At 43.1% G+C, this 19,444-nt stretch overlaps 1 protein-coding gene across 2 annotated transcripts in view; it reads left to right on the top strand.

Annotated features, from left to right (window-relative positions):
• THSD4 (thrombospondin type 1 domain containing 4) overlaps positions 1-19,444 on the top strand; it is an 853,555-nt gene that overhangs the window by 725,356 nt on the left and 108,755 nt on the right. For both annotated transcript variants that reach the window (XM_019504324.1, XM_019504325.1), the window contains 4 exons: positions 3,200-3,296; positions 7,214-7,456; positions 13,719-13,848; positions 17,130-17,334. In XM_019504324.1, the coding sequence (XP_019359869.1) occupies positions 3,200-3,296; positions 7,214-7,456; positions 13,719-13,848; positions 17,130-17,334 (675 nt within the window). The remainder of the gene's footprint in view (positions 1-3,199; positions 3,297-7,213; positions 7,457-13,718; positions 13,849-17,129; positions 17,335-19,444) is intronic.

Genomic DNA, 19,444 nt, shown 5'->3' with positions numbered 1-19,444 from the left:
AGAGGTGTGTGTGTGTGTGTGTACGCGTGCCTGCCAGCAGTACGGCTGCAGCAGAGTGGAAAGGCATGAGAAGGGAGTGGGGGAATTCCTTGGGGGCAGCAGGGTTGGGAGAGGCAGGGGGCTAGGAGTCAGGAGTTAGGGATACCAGTAGGGCGGGTGGTAGGGGGCTGGGAGGGAGGTGTATCAGCAGGGTTGGGAGGGCTGCAATTTGGGAGTGGGGGGCACCAGCATGGTCTGAGGGATGGGGTACTGTGGCTTGGGAGTGAGGGGCAGAGCACGGGCATATCATTCCCCCCACAATCATATACTCCCTCCCCCTATCCCACCTCCCCTAGGTGTCATCTATTTTGAAACTGGAAATATGGTAACCCTAGATAAAGTAGTAATTGCACAAATACAACAATCTTAGTTTTTATAACAAAACTGTTCTGCAGTTCCAGTTAATGCCATTGAGGCACATTATGATCAGAACTACAGAGGTTTCAGAAGAAATCTATGACAGCATCTAGGGTGGATCCAGGGGGCAGGGGAAGGGGGAGTGCAATGGTGCATTTTCACCCCCCATTTGATTTTTTTCTTCATCAAAGTTTAAAAACAAGTGCCTGGCAATGGCAGCAGCATTCAGGCATGGAGGGAGTCAGTTGACTTCATGGCTCATTATAATCTACCTGATTCCTTCTGGGTGTTCAGTCCCTCTCTCCTTTTTAATGGCCTTGATGTTCCATTAATCAAGCTATCCTTTCTTCTGCAACTCTGCGCTCTGTTAGCTGTTCCTGGTAAAGTAGCTCCTATTTCACAGCCTTGCCAACTGTTTTCAACTGTAGCTAAAAATATTATCTTAGGTATGGAAACAACTCAAGTAAAAATTAACTCACGTGTGGAAATAACTTTCAGTGAAGGATTGGATGCACTGTCAAGATGCTCAAGAAGGCTAGACTTTGTTTTATGAATCTGAAAAAAGAGATGTATATTTAATTCCAGTGACTACAGGACTAATGAAACAACATATTTTGGTTAATTTTTGCCTAGTTCATTGGGTTTTCTTATACATAAAATATAATATATATAGCAAATTAATGCACATTCCAATGAAACTATCTTTGGTCTTGTTTCAATCTTGCACTGAAAAAGATAGCCCTAGAGCCCTGGCTTGTTAGTAAAGCTTTTAGTTTCTTTTTAATGAGAGGACAATATGTTATGTAATATATGTGATGAAGCACTACACCATCTGTACCCCCCCCACACACACCTTTTTCAAAATCTTAGATCTGCCCAAGGACAGCATTTTCATACAGGCTTTACCAACTACTGTCTTTATTGAATTATAATATGGCCCTATGAGTTGTCATTGGAAATGTTATAAGAAAACTGGGGGTTCCATAGAAAAGCTATTTTTGAAATTATCCAAAGATCACAGGTCTGATCCTACCCTTGATAGGTGGGGAGCACTTTGTTCACCACTGAAATCCATATGACTTGAGAGGCTTGAGCTCCTCTCAGGGATGGACACTAAGTGTATTTTAAAATAACAAAGCCATGTAGGAAGGGCCGGCTTACACGGGAAGGCTTGCATTGTATTATCCTATCATTCAACAGGTATCATTTGGCTTAACACTGAATTTAGCAGATCCCATCATGGCTGTCATTATTGCAAAACAAACCTATTGGTACAAGGGCTTTAGTGAGTCATATGAATTTTCTCTTTTTAACACTTGTTCTGGCATAACCAAAAGACTGGTGTAGATACTACTGCAGGCTGTGGTTGTCATTTTCTTGAAAAATAAGAATTTTTAATTAACGTGAAATGTCAAGCTCCAACCAGAGCAACCCATGCTGAGTTATAAGTCCTTCAAAGGCAACATGGTGAGCAGCAGCAAGTATCAAAGTCACTGTGACCAGATAAATGTAATCAGCAGTTGATAGTGTCTGTAACTTCTGATTCAAGCACTTTAATTCCTGCAACATTATGATAGTGAAAACAATCACAGAGGCTGCCAAAAGCTTTAAAGGGCATTATTGTGGTAGTCTTAGGCTAGTGAGCACTTACTTACTCAAGGAGTCCCATTGATTTTAATGGAACACTCATCTAAATTCCTAGTACTGCAATAAGTAAAACTTTAAACTTTGTCTTTGTTTATATAGCAGAGATACTTGTGGGTCCCACCCGAAGACATGAGAAAAATCATTTTGTTCATCTGTAAAAGCCATGGGACCTAATCAACAAGTTTTGCTGTATGTGAAATGTTCAGTCCAGTTAGCTGAAAATGAATTTGAAGTAATGTAGAGGGGTTTGGAAGGCAAGCACAACTTTCTGTCCATCATATAGTCTCCCAAGCTTGTGTGGACTTGCTATATGTTTATTTCAGCCTTGTTTTCAATGATTCTTTTAGAAATCCTATGCAAATATAAACATTTTAAACTATTCTACTAGCTGTTTTCTTATACATTGGTACGTGCTGCACTACACTGCTATAAAAGAAGGCAGCTTGATTTATGAGGTGGCACAGTTGGATTAACAAACATGTACTATTTATACATACTCAGCCCAGCCCAGGTATGTCCGGTGAACATATAAAGAGAGTGCTACCTGGATTTGGGGCACTAGGATTTGCAGTGAAATGTAAATCCTCTTTCCTTCCTTGTTCCTTCTTCCTATTTCTCTCCTCCTTTCTTTCCTTCCTGTTTAACTTGTCTTAGTTATCTGTCAAGTCTCTACACCTGGCAGTAATTTGGTGGCCTTTGGGTGGGTCAGTTATTTCACTCCTGGCCCATCTGTCACATGAATCTCCCTCACCTAGTGTCCAAAAAAGAGTACCCATTACTACTGTAGTTGCATATTTTGTACTTGAACCAACACATCCATATCATGCAGTTACTCACAGGAGGGGATTTAGAAAACCACCTAACTATATCCATTTCCATTATAATCTAGAACAATTTTGCAAGTGTAGAAACCCATCTTTTCTTTACTTGTGTCATCCTTCCAGAAACAAATTACGGGTTTGTTTGTTTTTTCCACTTTTCAGAGACACACATTAAACAAACCTTTGTCCTCTCTCAAGGGATCAAAAATTGTGCCACGGATGAAATATATTTAATCGGAAATACATCTTAAACATGAATGATGTAACCAATAGATGAAGTAATTGTGTAATTGCTTTGATCGGGGTAACATTAATTTGGTCATTTTTCCTTTTAGATGATACATCAGCAACCTAACCCAGGTATACACTATGAGTATATCATCCCAGGAGCTAACATCATCAGCTCTCAGTTGCCTGCTCACAGAAGACCAGGTAAATTTTTCATCATTTTAAATTATTAAGCACAGTCAGTAACGTTGTGGGGCAAAGGTGAAACTGTTCCCAATGAAGTCAAACATAGTTTTGCCATTACCTTTGGTGGGGCCAAGATTTCACCCCAGAGATTCAGTTTCTGTGAACCAATATAGCTTCATTGACTTGAATGGAGTTGTTCTGTTTTATACCAGCAGAGGACCTGGCCTTAGATTTCTGTTTCCAGGGTTAGGGACAGACATTCAGAAAGCCTGAGCCTGAATTGATTCAATCTTTGCAAGTTAGTCTAACCTGGTTAGGTTGAACTGGTTTGTAACCAGACAGACATTCTCTCTGGACTGAGGAAATTCAGGCACATGCCTGCAGTGGCTCAGGCTAGAAGCAGAGGGGTGCTAGAGCAGCCCTCCTTTCCTTCCACAGTGCTGAGCTGAGGAGGCCGTGGCCAGGCCTGGACAGGACCTCTGATTAGGGACGTGTGCCTGCATGGTCCCAGGCTTTTCCCTGCTGGCTGCTCAAGGGGCAGGAGTGTTACCAGAACCCAGCCCCCTATTAGCACTCTGAAGCAAACACGGTGTGCAGTGCATGCATCTGTTGACATACAGACCTTTGCAATCTCCCTCTCCCTGCTTCTTTATACTGTCTGCAGCAAACTGACAGGCCAGCAAGCCAGCAGGGGGCTGATATCAGTGATTATCACCTCATCAGCAAAACAGAAGCCTCTCTCCATTAATTCAAACTCTTCTTAAACAGTTTACCAGCTGACTTGTTGATTAGCTCCAAAAGCCCTAAATGGCCACTGTTCTGTCTGCCTGTCCCAGTGAAATTGGAGACATGCACACACAGACACCTCTTGGCATTAGCTAGCATACCATGTGACTGGGGTCTGTGCTGTGGGAGATGGGGGGGATCCATGCTTATCCAGCAAGCAGCAAGGTGTGAGGTGGTTAGGGCAGGCGGAAGCCAGGGTGGTGGAGGGCAGTGAGTCAGGAGTATGGGGTACCAGCCGTGATGGGGGGCTGCAGGTTAGGAGTAAGGGGCACCAGCATGACCTGGGGGTGGCAGAGGGCTATGTCTCTGCCAGAGCTGCAGCCAGGGAGCAGAGGGGAGGGGACAGCTCTGCAGTGGAGCAGAGAGCTCCACCCAGCCTGGAGAGCATGCCGGGATGCTGGGGGAGTCTAGTTTATCTTAAACCAGCAAGGGGTGTGGGATACACATTGCATAAACTGGTTTTACCCAAATCAGTTAAGCTTGGTTGAATTTAGTACCAAGCTTATCTCAAACTGGTTGCAGCCATTTTCAAACTGGTTTATATACACTGAACATCTGTTCTGTTACAGCTTTAAACCAGTTTCTGATCACTTAAACTGATTTATGTGTAATGTCAGTCCCTAACCCAGGGGTCATGAACCTGGAAGTTTTCAGGGTTCTTGAGTTTGTTTTACTGATATGGCACGTGTAATGTCTACATAAGGGTAGCGTCAAGATTTATTTACCCTTTCATCCTTGTGTATATGTGTCTTGCAGTATTTGGTATAAACTGTATTGTTTATGTTATAATAGGGCTAGGATTGCACAATCTGATAAAGATTTTCAAGCAGTAAACAATGTATTTCTTTGACCCCTAAGAAAGATTCCAGTCCTAAATGGCTGAAGAGTAGTAATGACTTAAGAGTTAGCATTTGACTTGAGTTGTTTATTGTCTCCCTTGAATTTGCATTTTAAAACCTGACCAGTCAAACATTTGAGGGGAAGAGAGACTACATTGGATTAGCAAATCTCCATGTCTGAAAGGATGCACATATTCTCTCTGACTTAATAGATCAGGAAAGATTTCTGCACTGATAAATATGCATATTTGAGGGGGTAAGAAGTTGAATAGTGCATAGTGTGGGCCCCTCAGAAATGTAAAAGGTGACACACATGAATATCCAGATAAGCAACTGTACTTAAGCCTTTCTTGAGAGCATGGGTTTGTCTTCAGTTTTCTCAGGGTATAGGCCAGGAGTGGAGCAGGGTATAGGCCAGGAGTGTGAGTGGAGCAGGCTGAGTAAAGCAAATTGGCAGGAGAAATTGCAGGAGGTCTGGCAATGAGGTAGATGGAGAAACTTCTTTTTAATCTATGGAAGCTGGCTAGGGCTGGAATCCTTGGATTTAAGTTGCAGGGTAAAAGCTGGTTATTGTTCTGTTATTTTCTTATAGAATTATAGAAAGTTAGGGTTGAAGGGACCTCAGGAGGTCATCTAGTCCAACCTCCTGCTCAAAGCAGGACCATCTCCACCCAGACCTTTCCAGCCTGTGCTTTGTCAAGCCAAGCCTTAAAAACCTCCAAGGATGGAGATTCCACCACCTCTCTGGGTAACATCTTCCAGCGCTTCACCACCCTCCTAGTGAGAGAGTTTTTCCTAATATCCAACTTAAACCTCCCGTGCTGCAAGTTGAGAGCATAGTTCTTTTTTTTTTATTATCTCTGTCTGTATCTCAACATATGGTTATGGATTTCTTTTGCTTGTTCTTGTGTTTTGTAAGAAGTCTTCTTTGTTATCTTTTTAGCCACCTAGTGTCAGTGTTAACTGAGGCTGCTGACAAATGTGAAAAAAACCAACAAACTGCACTTCGCTGGAGGAAGCAGCACGTTAGTTAGATATTCTGCAGCATCTGTGTAGATTGGATACTTCAGTGGGGTGATTCAGTCAGCTGTTAGATAAAAGCAGCGAAAAAGCCCCACTAAAGTGCCCAATCTTTACTGACATTGGGCGAGCTGGGTCCAACTAATGCAGCGCCTCTTCTGGGCATGTGCGGGGCTTGGCACAGCGCGCTGAGTTGAAATTAAAGCACCATTTGGGGGGGGTTGTTTTCACATCTGCAAGCAGGCTGATTGTAGAACATTTGACCATACAGGCAGCCTTCTTTATGGGGGAGAGGAAGCATCTTTCCTGAGCACATGGCCAGATAGGGTGTGATCCTTCTAGATGGCAAAATCCTCTGCTAAGAGCTGGCGAGGCCTGGACAAGACTGGGACAGCTGAGGCACCACATGCCATGGGGTTGGCCCCTTGCACATCTCAGCTGGTTCTCAGTGGTCAAGCAGTAGACAGCAGGGAGGGGTTTGGATCTGAAGGGTACCTCAAAAGATGAGAGAGCACCCCAGGATTGTGTCTTAGAGGCATGTCTGGCCACATCTTAGTCAGGACGTGTCACTCCAGTATTGTGTCTTTAATATCTTACTTGGGATAAAAACACACTGTAACTTTTACTATCACATATCAAGTTGTTGTGTCTGCTTTTAAAAAAAATTCAATATACTTTTTTCTGTCCCTTGATATTTTGAAAGAACCTTTCTCGATTTCTCTTTCTCTCTCCTAACCTAGGCAAACAAAACTTCTAAGCTTCAAAAGCTAAAATCCTCTTGACAGCTTGTATTAAAAATTCTGCAGCAAAGAGATGTGTTAAGTGTACCAGTAATGAAATCTGAAGGAAAATATAAAATTGGCAAGTGAATTGAGGACCACTTCTCATGTTCGTGACTCTCCTTGTCAGATTTGTAATGGCTTCTATAGACTATTTCTTAATGAGGAGCAGCTGGATTTTGACACTGGGAGGCACACAGACTACAGAGCCTGGTGCAAAAAATCTTTGGGAAACTTTGATTGACATTGGGTGCAATAACTGGATTACAAACAGCAGTGAATGTTCATGGTTGTATTTGTGTGTTTCCTTGCTGAGAACTGGGTGGCTTATTCAAAAGCAGCAGTTTTTGTTTATGAAATAACTCAGTAAATCTGTTCATGGCAGATAAAAGCTACTTCCAAGCTGGACAACTCTATAGACCACGGTTATGGCTACTAATTACCATACACTTTGGATAATATTTGCAAATGATGCTCATTATTTTAATTTGTTATTGTTGCCTGTCCCCAGGGGAGCCATTCAATGGCCAGTTAGAAGTGCCAGACGGTACAAATGAGGAAGATCAGGATTTACAAAGGGAGACAGACGCTAACCCTGAACAGTCAGCAGGGACCTTTCCAGTTATTCAACCAGAAAGATTTCCTTCTCATCAGCCAGAAAACCAGGTGCCTGCTGTGCAGCCACCAAGGCGAAACCGAGACTACAACTGGAAACAGACTGGAACAACGGAGTGCACGACCACATGTGGGAAAGGTAAGTACTTCACAGCGCATGCGCAGAATATATGTTATATTACACCCTGGAAGATTCCAGCCTGGAGAGAGCAGTTTAGAAAACCCAACCCAGCAACTCCTTGGAGATACTAGACATAAACTTGACACATTGGTCTCTATTGTTTCTCACAGGTGAAAAGCAGAAAAATCTGCAACATAAAGTTGGTTCAAATATATGTCAATAAAAATAACACTCAAGTGAAAAGAAGTAGAGCACTGTGGACGTAAGGTGCAGGGGGGAACGGCATCTGTTGCTGAAAGAGATATTCCAGGCTTTTAAGGCTGAGGATGAGAAGTTGTCTTTCAAGCTACCTCTCTCTAAGGTAGAAACCACTTCTGCTTTCCCCAGTATTCCTTGTTATCTTTTCCCCCTTTCTACTTAAATTCCCCACTTACTTTTTAACCCACATTGATATCTTCCTATTTTTGTAGGGCTTTCACTTTTTATTAGTAGCAGCCCCTCAGACAACTATATCTCAGAGTTCCCTCTGAGAGTTCGATGTCCTTAAAGCATAAATTATGTGAATTAGAAGTATTTTGAATACTCAACAATTAATGTCCCTTTGGGTGAGGAGGCAAAACTATTTTAAGCATAGTATGTCGTCCTTCTAAACGGTAGCAAAATCAGAAGTCTGATGTTTTTGATCAACCTCAAAGGCGAGGTCTTTCTGAACAAGAAAGGAAGGCTCAAATACTTCAGTAGAAGGTGACAAGCAATGTGTGTTGGTCCTGGAGATATCTACATTATTTATTTATTTATTTATTTATATAGTTGTTTATAGCACTTCTCACTGTAGCATCTTTGCACCTTATTCCTATTTGGAACTAAAAAAAATTATTAAAAACATCACAATGCGAGTTTTGCAAATTCTGTCCTTATGAAGAATACAGTATAACACTAGATATTAAAATTTAGCAAAATAAAATATATTCCAAACCCCAGTATCAACAGCATATGCTTCCCAGATGATCCATGAAATGAGGCCCCTGCCAAAGAGCTGGGTCCTGGGCCATATGGGGCTATCAGGAGTTTGGAGACCTAATAAAACAATTTCTTTTAAAAACCTAAACAGACCAACATATGATTACCTACAATGTGTAACGCTGCTAGAGATATCTGGCAAATATGTGGTGCTTCTGAAATAGAATAATTGAAATTTTAAATTTTCACTTAAAGGAAAGGTAATATACTCTTTGCAGCTGGCAGCATTTTCTTCAGGAAAGTAGCTAAGAATGGTGATGTAAAGGGTTTGATAAGGTATTTGGCTAAATTAGGGAACACTGAGCTGTTGGAGAGCTGCAACTGCTCTGCACATTTATTTCCTTTGGGGGAAATTTTAGTTTAATTTTCTCTTTTTGTTCCCAGATATGAAACTGAGCTAGCACATGAAAGCTTAATGCATATATAGTATCCTGATCCTTAGGCACATTGTTGCAATAATGAATTCTAATTATATTTCTGACAGCAAATTATACTATATTGAAGTTCCCTTTTTTATTATTTCCTTCTGGTCCTGGACAGTGTACTGGGAAACCTGTCCTGCTTTGGGATATTACTGGAGAAGTGTTATAGTACGAAAATTAAAGCCCATAAAAGAAAGAATTACTGCAAGTCTGACTATTTGTGGGAAGAGAGGAGGAAAAGTAAACCAAAATTATTTTGGTTGGCTCTTAGAGTTGACTGTAACACTAGTGCATATAGCAGAATTCTCAGGTGGTGTGCACAGACTCACCTCCTTAGCAATCAGTGACGCTCACCAGCTGCAGCTTTGGACCATCATATTTTCAAGAGAGGGAAGCTGAAGTTTCTGTGCAAAAAAATTGTACGCTTGAGTATTCAACTTGGATAAGACTGCATGAAAATGCAGCTGCACACATCAGTAAGAGTTGTTTCTTTCAGCTGTTGCAGAAGAAAAGCTGGACATTTTGATTACGAGGGGAAAGTTTGCACCATTCCTTTTTGCTGTATCTTTAAAGATCTTGCAGTTAGTGAAAAATCATCCATATGAGAGCTTTTAGTATATCATGGAGTATGACAGGAAGTTTTGAGTGTCGCAGGGAGGCTTTTAGTATGTCAAAGAGCTGAGAAATCCTCCAGAAAAGTAGAGAATATGGGAATGTCAAATCCCACCTTCCCTGAGCTCTGAGGGTACCTTAACCCTTGTGTTCCAGAGTCTAAAAAAATTTGTTTGGAGAAATCATAATTTTGAGAGCAGTATACTATAGTTTGATGATAGCATGAATACCGTGTACAAAATCTAAGCCTGGAGTGTTTGTATGGCTAACTAAAAGTAAAGGTGTCCTGTTTACAGATCACTGAGGCTGAGGAGACAGGGTACCTTTGTTTCTTTAACCTTGACATAAGGAGGTGATATGGCCAGCACAATGTTCTGGCCAGCACAATGTTCTAGCCAGCTTTACCCCAGGTAGCATTTGGGAGTGTGTGTAGATGAAATGGGGCCCTAAATTGAAGCAGTGAGTTTTAAAAAACGCCGCTTCAATTTAGGGCTGATTAAACTCCCATGACGTGTGCGCACCCCGATGATTTACCTGCCTGTCCAGCGGGGAGAGGAGGGCAAGCTGCTGGTGGGCGGAGTGGTCCCTGTGCTGCGGGGGGAAGCGGGGGAGGTTGGTGCTTCCCTCCGCAGCAGTGGCAGCCCCCCCAGACAGCACCCTCCTGCAGGCACCTGGCTTGGGTGGTCCCGGGGGGTACCACAGTCGCAGAGGGAAGCCCCGGGCCCCTGCACAGCTCAGGCAGGCAGGGAGGCACTGAAGGGGGCGGCGGGGGTGGGAATAAGGCTTGCCGCTTTTCTTGAATGGAGACTGTTTTCCTGGGCTGCTGCCAGGCTCCCTGCAGAGCTTCCTTCAGAGCCGTGGAGCTGCATGGAGCCCGGTGCTTCGCTTCACGGCTCCTCAAAAGAGTTTTAGTTTGCTGCACCCAAAGTTGTTTAAGGTGCAGTACAACACCGAATTTTCTACAGCAGCTGGAATTAGTACGCAGTACGCCACCAACACATGCAAACACCGGCACCATTAAAACGATGCAATCAAACTACCTCCTTTTTTTTTTTAATTTATGAAATTTCAGGATTTTTTTAGTTTTGCCTTTTCTTCTTCTTTTTGTCTATAACTGCAAAAATACATAGGAGGCCAAGTTCTTTTTCTGAATTTATTCATTTCTTCTTGGTACTCTTAAGTTTTCAAAATGCCTTCAATTTTGGAAAGTCAGAGGCAAAATGAAAAATATAAAGAAGAAAAATTCTTAAGCTGCATTCCTGTTACGTTTAGTGGCAGATGGGGAAAAGGGCAACACAGTTGTCAGTTTGGCTGGAAAACTGTATATTTTAAATGCTTTTGACTAAGCTTTGATTTTGTGGGGAGGGGAGGAAGGGGGCATGTCCAACAGTTCTTATACCAAGGTGGAGGTATAAAGCTGAACTGGCTGAGGAAGTGGATTTCTTGGTCTGAAGGCCATATAGCTACTCCTAGCCTCTCCAAGAGGGCACTGAGGTATTTCTAAAGTAATGTTGGCTGATAAGGAAAGGAACCACAGAAAATGAGAGATGCCTGATGGAGGCTGTACTGGGGAGAGAGCTATGCAAGTGCAGGCTATTACTATTAAAACCATAATCTAGGCCTTGGCTTAGATGTAAATGGAACACATTACAGAGCCAGTTCCAAATATATAATTTAGTGACCATGATGCCATAGAAAATAGCTTGCTCATTTCTTTGTTAAGAAGCCAATTCATAAAAAAAGGCTAATGAATATAGAACAATGCTGATTGCTAAATTACTTACTTTCTGTTAGGATTGGGATAACAAAAATGGCACTCTGTGCAGTATTACTGTAAACTGGAATATGGGATGCAACACTCTTGAATAAATATACTGTTGAATACATTTAACTTTGGCAGAAATTTTAGCTTTTAATTTTTAATTTTAAAATGCTCTGTTTCTCTACGTCAGCCCAAATTTAACATTAATCAGAACTGCCTTATTATATTTAAAATCATAGGCATGAGTTAAAGCTATTCCAGAACTTCAATACAACGTCAATTAAATCAAACGGCTGTCTTAATTTACTTGTTTCTCTCTCTCCCTTTGTCTCACAAATGCACACATAATTATCCCATTGCTTGGATGAAGAAAAGCAGGATTTTTTACAAATGTAGGATGAGATCAGGAGCTTGCAAAAAACTATTAACATGATTAAAGGAATTATAAAAAGTTGCCAGTAAAACCACAGAGAAAGTAGGAAGGTGGGTTATAGTCAATAACAGGGGATAGACTAAGACTGCATATTCCAAGGGGTTAATTAGATGATAAGAGAGTTGAAGCGAACTGAGCATTCCACCCAGTGACAGGGTTTGTGATGTCAGCAGTCATGCAAGTCAGAGTATGAATGGACTCTTAGCCCAATAGGCTTAACCAGTGTCAGCTAAGATGTGCAAGGTGTCAGTATTATAGTAAGCTTTCTTGTACTTCTCTCTACTGCAAACACCAAAAAACCAAAACACACTGCTGCATTTTGTCATCAAATTATGGTGGAAAGACTTTGTCGGCTTCTAGTCATGTGATAGCTTTTGCCTTTTCCTGTGAGCTATTCATTTAGCACTCTACACTGCTCTGTAAAGATAGGCATATTTTCTGGAGGGAGGAAGCTGCAGTATTAATATCCTATGAGCCGCTTTCTCAGATATTTCCTGCAGGTTGCCAATGCCTTGCTTTACTTTGACCCAAGGATGGAAATCTTTTTGGTGCACTTTTTTTGGAGACACTGACATGGACTTTGCCTTTGAGAGACCAAGTAGCAGCTTGCATCAAATACTACTGCCAGCTACAGTGGGGTGAATGAAGTGCAGTTTTCGATAGCCAGCAGACTTCTGTAGCAGCCTAAAACCACTTGTTTCCTATGTTAGCTCCCTCTGGCAGACACTCAGGTCTCTTTTATTGAAGTTGCATACTGTAGTTCCTTATATTCTCAAGCACAGAAACTTAATATGGGTTCCTGTAGTTTTTCACTAGTTCCAATCAGAAACAAAGATCCAGCAATGCTCTTCTCGGGAGGAAAAATAGCAAATCTTCTGTTGGTTTTGGGGGAAAGGGCTCAAACCCTAATTGGGGGATTCATACAAATATTACAGATAGAAGTTCAGGGGGTTAGATTGGGTTAAAAATGCCACCCCCCCAACTCAGTAATTACTAATTAGGTAGGTGCCAGTAGCCTAATCTAAGGTAAGAATGGGAGAGGGGTGGTTTGGATGGGGCTGGAAGTGATGTTGGAGGTGATTGGGGAGCTAGCAGGGTCTGAGGGGGGCTTAGGGAGGTTGAAGGGCTAGCAGAATCTATGGGGGGTTGGGGATATAGGGGGGCAAGCAGAGTCCACAGAGAGGTTTGGAGGATCATGGGAGCTAGCAGAGTCCATGGGAGCCTTGGAGGGATTGGTGGGGGGGAGGTTGGCAGGATTGGAGAGGCTCTCCAATCCCACCAGACCCTGCTTCTCCCCCCACCCCCTTCCCATTGCTGCTGAACTGCCCCTGATCCCACAAACCACTCCTGGGGCTGGTTTTGCTGGTGTCTACTGGTCCTAGGAGACTGATCGAAGTAAATCAGGGTGGGGGGAAGGAGTGGGTGGATCAAGGGGAGTGCTGCATATCTTTCTGCATAATACAGAACTTATATGAAGGCTGGGTATTATATAAGGAAAGAGGTAATAGTATCACCAATTCCAGTACTTTACATCACTCATCAAACTGTCCCAAACCACAGTGAAGCAGGTAACATATCACTTTACTGACAACAGCCTTGAAGCCAGGGGAGCAAGTTGCTTGAACAAGAACTTAAAAGGAGCCTGAATCAGGGGCTACCCAAGGAGTTTGTGCTTGCAGTCTTGTGTTCAGACTATTTATCTGCCACTTCTGAATGACCTGCAGGTCCACACTATGCATGGTTCTCACCATACACAGTTCAAGGGTGTCTTTACTTAGTCTTTCCTCCAGTGCTGTCCTGTGTTATGTGACTGCTGGCAGCTCCAGTCAGTGTGTTGCTGTAGCATTCAGATTTATGTTTATATACAGGGAATAAATTACTAATCTTGATTGTTTTCCATTGCCTTTTGCAGCTTTGTGCTTTTGTTTTCTTGCACCAGATCCTAGTTTCTGTAGCTCAGTCATGTGTGTGCTGTGTGTTCTTTTTACCTGCACTGCCTACTATTGCTTTTTGTTTTTTTCACCATTTCAGGGTCACAATACCCAATCTTCCGCTGTGTCAACAGAATCACTCATGAAGAGGTGTCTGAGAGTTACTGCGACACCAGCACCAAGCCTACTCCAGAAGAAACAGCCTGCAACACCTTCCCATGTCCAGCCTTGTAAGATTATGCCACAAATTATAGAGTAATACAGGAAGCAATGTCACTGAGGCTTTGCACATGAAAGAGGCTGTTTTAAGTAGGAAACTAGGCTAAATAACTCAAGTACTTGGCACTAAGATCAGGGAAGTACAGTTGACAGTTTCTTTAGCTAGTGGTTTTTATTCCTTTCAGAGGAAATGGCAGTGCACACAGTAGTTTTCCCGTAGCAGTAGTCATGCCATTTGGGATAAGGCACTAAGGAGAGATTGGCAACCACTGCCTAGTTTTAATGCAGCCACTTCTGCACTGGCATGACAGTTCAAGGGCAAACTGCACCTGTGATCTCTCCTGTTAGTTGAATGTTTTCTCAGCCTTCATCTTCCTCCAGGTGGAGTCCTGCACTTTCTACCACTTTTATATTGGATCCCTGGATATAGCCCCCTGTTTCCAAGTCTGGTAATGGGCCCATTTCTATTTGATAGCCTCAAGGTAATTCCTTGGCCTGGGAGTGGTTAGGGTGACAGCTTTTTCCATACCTATGTATTGTCTCTTCACCCAAAGTTGCAGAACAAGCTGGGAAAAGTTTTTAAACTTAAAAAGAAAAGTCAGGCTGGCTAGGCCCAGCTTAAAGCTTGTCACTTCTAGGCAAGCCTAGCTGCCTTAGGCATATCCCATAGAGCCTCTTTATCTGACCCACTAGACCTGATGCATTTTTAACCTCTCTCAGTGAATCTTCCTCTGTGTGTTTTCACCACTTCTGAGCAACTGCTCTCTATTCCAGGCGAGGACTCTTAAAGGCCTAGCATCTTTTTGAACCAAAGCTTCTTCTCAGGAAGAACATGCCCATTACCTGGCTGGAGCCAGGCAAATAGGTACTTCCCAAGGAAGGACTAGATTGTCTACACCTCCTCTGTGCCATGTAGCTTAGCAGTGTAGCTTAGAGGGGCCCTGAGCACAGGCACAGGCTGCTGGTAGTCTGTCTGCCTTGGCATGCTCATTGGCATAATGTCCTAAGGCAGCTGCGTTGCCTCATTCCCAGGATTCATTATGCACTGAGCAGAAGCAAGTGGCTGGGGCATGCTTTCTGCCAAAGGTCCAAGACATAGCTAAGAGGCAAGGCAGAGCAGTTCCAAAAGGAAACAAAGTATTTTCCTTTGCCCAGTGCTCACTTTTAACTATTTTTGTTATTTCCTGCTTCTTTTTTTTTCTAACAAATCCTTTTACTATAACGCTGTGTAGTCAGAATGATATCAAGCAAATAAACTGGGGTAAATGTAAGAGTCATAAAAATAATGCAGATATCTGCCTTCACAATGTGAACAGCCTTTGTGTTAACTATGCATGCACCTCCCGTATTTGTGAAAGCTTCTGAGCATGAAACTGAAACTGAAAATAGAAACTATGTGTGTTAATTTTTAGATAAAATATATGGAATATTTGTGTGAACAAATAAAATGAAATCTCCATTGAAATGAGTACAACATATAATGTAGTCTTTCTGTCTAGACAATTAAATGCCTTTATTCATTTTTCATGATATATGGTTTCATTTTTTATGTAAATTAACATCTATTTAGGTGACCCCTTTACCATTCTCTCTTTCTAGCACCTTCCTTGTGTTATTTTTAAAACAAGTGCATAAGATCCTTGTTAGAGACTTTACCTTTTATACAGAGAGAAATTTTCCTTTTGTAAATTTTTGGAGATGCTATTAACTACTAGAGGTGCACCAATACATCGAACCCATATTGGATTGGCACTGATAAAAGGAAAATTGACAGTATCGGCAGTTGGCTTTTTTGGCTGATGTGGCTGATAAATGCTTCATGCATGCACACAGCCATAGTGCAGCATGCATGTGGTGAGGAGCATAACCAAGTAGTGTGGAGAGCAGTATCTGCCTAGTAAGTCTGTTGTGGTGGGGGGGAGGGGCAGATCGAGGCCCCTGCAGTGAGGGTGCGAGTGGGTGTGGGGCTGGGGTTGCCCAGCCAGGGTGGGGCAGGGCATGGGATGGAGCCACGAGTGGCTCATCGGGGGGGATGGTGGCTCACACTGCTGTGCGCTCCCCAGGAGGGCATGGGGTGGCGTGTTCCCCTGGATCTGTGCATGGAGCCAAGGTGGGCTGCAGCTGCGAGCTGGGGCCAGGGCTGTGCTGGGCTCTTCCTGGCTGGGGGGCTGGGCTGGGCTGTGCTCAGACCTGGTAGCAGTGGTGCTGGGAGGGAGGGCTTGGGGAGCTATGGCAAGTTTTGGGGTGGGTGCAACCACCCCCTGTAGCTCCCCTCCCAGCACCACCACTGCCTACCTCAAGCACAGCCCAGCCCAGCCCCCCCTACTGGGAAAAGCCTGGCACAGCCCTGGCCCTAGTCTGTAGTTGCAGCCCGCCCTGGCTCCACTTGCAGATCTGGTGGCACACCCCCCCATGTCCTCCTGGGGTGCATACAGTGGCAGGAGCCACAGCCCACCCCCCTTCCCCCTGCACTCCCTGATAATCCACTCATGGCTCCATCCTGTTACTTGCCCTTCCCTAGCTAGGCAACCCCTGCCCCAGTCCCAGGCCCACTCCCACTCCCTCCCTCACCACAGGGGCCTCCATCTGCCCCTCCCCCCCACAGCCCTTTCCCCCCCTTCCACCACAGTAGACTTACCAGCCATATGCTGTTCTCCATGCTGCTTGGCTGTATATTTGCAATCAGATTGGTATCGGCCAAAACGGCTCATAAAAAATCAGCCATCAGTATTGGCCCCAAAAATCTATCATGCACCCCCATTAATAATGCATATCGCTAAATAATTTAGCACTTTGGAACCAATTCAATATCTCTTAAAAAGATTTAATGGTACTATCCCTTGAAATAGACACCTTTTAAAATATGTAATGTTTACATACATAAAGAATAAATATTCTTTATTTTAAGATTAAAGGATATTATTTTCAATATTTCAAGGATTTACTTGGGGTGTTATTTTTTTATTGGACCAACTGAATGGTTGGAATAAAGTTAGATGCTATCAAATGCAAGAATGAAGAATGCCTTTCATTTGAAAGCTTGTCTACATTTATTTATAAAGTATGCCTTTCACATAATTCATGGACCATCAAGGCTACAACATCAGTCTAATGCTACCATATTCTTTATTTCAGCATTTAGAAATATTCAGAAGTTTAAATGATATTTTAAGGCTCTTTTCCATCTCAGTGTCTATCATCAGAATTGTGACGAGATTAATTTCTGCAGCATGGGAACATCTGTATTCACATTGAATAGTTATTTTGTTTTTCTCTTTCCTCTCTTAATTAGCTGGGATATAGGAGAATGGTCTGAATGCAGTAAAACATGTGGTCTTGGTATGCAGCACCGACAAGTCTTGTGTCGACAAATATATGCCAACCGGACTCTGACAGTTCAGCTGTTCCGCTGCCATCACCTGGAAAAGCCAGAAACAACTAGCACTTGCCAGCTGAAGATTTGCAGTGAATGGCAAATTCGGACAGAGTGGACTTCGGTAAATGGAAATGGTTGATACATGAATAGCATGAAACCATAGGAGAGCTATAAGGGGGTAGAACTTTCCTTCGGCTGCCTCTAACCAGATGCTGTTGGACTATTTATAGCTTTGATTAAAAAACATGGATGGCAATGTAGGAAAAAGTTTTTAAAATAGGTAGTAGTTGATTGTAGGTGACATAAAGGAACTGTGTGTGTTTATGATCAATTATAATGTGCTCTTCAGGACCAGAGAAAACTTCAAAGGCTTGCCCATCAGAACAAAAGTGTCATACACAAACTAGCCTTGTTAGTATTTTGTTCCAAATGATTGATGGTATTGCTTGCTAAAGCAGAAGAGCTCAGTTATTTCCCTGAGCAAAGGGAGCTTTAGCTGATTAAGATATAATTCATGATCTGTCTGTTTTAACTGAGTTCTACCTGTTAAATCAGGTCTATGAGGAGGAAGAGCTCAGTAATGGTTTGCTTTGATAATTTATGGGCATATTTTTATTCAGAGTTTGATTTCATCTAGGATTATTTTCTGCATTGGTGGTGAAAAGCAGCATTTGGTTCAGTTCTTCTACTGTAAGCAGTTTGAGTAGTGTTTCAATGTAAAGTCATCTACAGACTTGGATAGAGATTTTTTTGATCTGTGTTATGAAGCAAACTAATACATATCATAAATAAAACACTGTTTTAGTACGTATAGATGTAAGTTAAAACAGCACTGGAACTAAAATTTTGGCTTAATTTACCTTTGAATAAAATAATGAAAGCATATGGCACAAGAGAAGCCCCCCACTACAGTTTTGGGCCCCCCACTGCAAAAAGGATGTGGACAAATTGGAGAGAGTCCAGCAGTGGGCAGCAAAAATGGTGAGGGGGCTGGGGGACATAACTTATGATGACAGGCTGAGGAAACTGGCCTTATTTAGTCTGAAGAAGAGAAATCCGAGTGGGGATTTAGTAGTAGTGTTCAACTACCTTAAGGATTGTTCAAAAGAGGATGGAGCTGGACTGTTCTCAGTTGGTGGCAGATGACAAAAACAAGGAACAATGGTCTCAGGTTGCAGCAAGGGAAATTTAGAGTTAGATATTAGAAAGAATTTTCTCACCAGGAGGGTAGTAACACACTGGAACAGGTTACCCAGAGAGGTGGTGGATTCTCCATCCTTGGAGGTTTTCAAGACCTGGTTAGACAAAAACAAAGCTTTGGCTGGGATGATCTGTTGGGGATGGTGCTGCTTTGAGCAGGAGGTTGGACTAAATGATCTCCTGAGGTCCCTTCCAATTCTAATTGGCTATGATTCTGTAGGAAAATAACAGACCAATAACCTGTTTTTACCCTGCAACTTAAATCCAAGGATTCTGTCCCTAGCCAGATTCCACAGGGACGTCCCTAATTTTCTGTGATTTCTGTGATCTCTGTATGCCTCTCTTTTCTCATCTGTGAAGTGGGGATAGTGATACATCTTTCCACTTTAAGATCAACCAGTTATAAGCACAATATGACAGAAAAAGTATTTCTTCTTATTTTCCTTAGTGTTATTCTGCTACAGTACTGGCTACTTTCACACACCTAAGCAGGGTTTCGACAAATCGGCTGAATAAAATGATGAAAGAATAATGTCAGTACTATAAGAGAGATGTACTTTTAGATCAGGGGTGGGAAAAATATGGCCTGCGGGCCACATCTGGCCCACAAGGCCATTTTATCAGACCCGTGGGGCCTCTAAAAAATTTAGAAAATTAATATTTATCTGCCTTTGGTTCCTATCAAAAATGACAGGAACCAAGGGCAGTAGGACTCAGGGGAAGCCCAGCGGGCTCCCACAGCAGCAGGGCCTGCCTTGTCCCACCCCCGCAACTGGAAGCCCCAGCAGGGGCTTCTGGCCTGAGACCGCATGGCTGCCCTGGCGGCACCAGAACCTCAGGTAAGGTGGGGGGGAGGAGAGGGGAGGGCCCTGGGCAGGAAAGGAGCCCAGGGAAAAGTGGCCCCTCGCCCGCCCCGTGGCTGGCACCCCATGCTGCAGCTGCTCGCAGCCTGCCTAGGGCTGCCTGTGCCTGTTCTGGACAGCCCCACGTGCTGCGAGCGGCTGCAGCAGGGAGTGCTGGCCATGGGGTGG

The sequence above is a fragment of the Gavialis gangeticus genome, unplaced genomic scaffold (assembly GCF_001723915.1).
Source record: "Gavialis gangeticus isolate Ggan-Ray unplaced genomic scaffold, GavGan_comp1, whole genome shotgun sequence".
Lineage (NCBI taxonomy): Eukaryota > Metazoa > Chordata > Crocodylia > Gavialidae > Gavialis > Gavialis gangeticus.
Note: the sequence above shows the minus strand (reverse complement) of the source record. Positions and strands in the feature narration are given on the sequence as shown.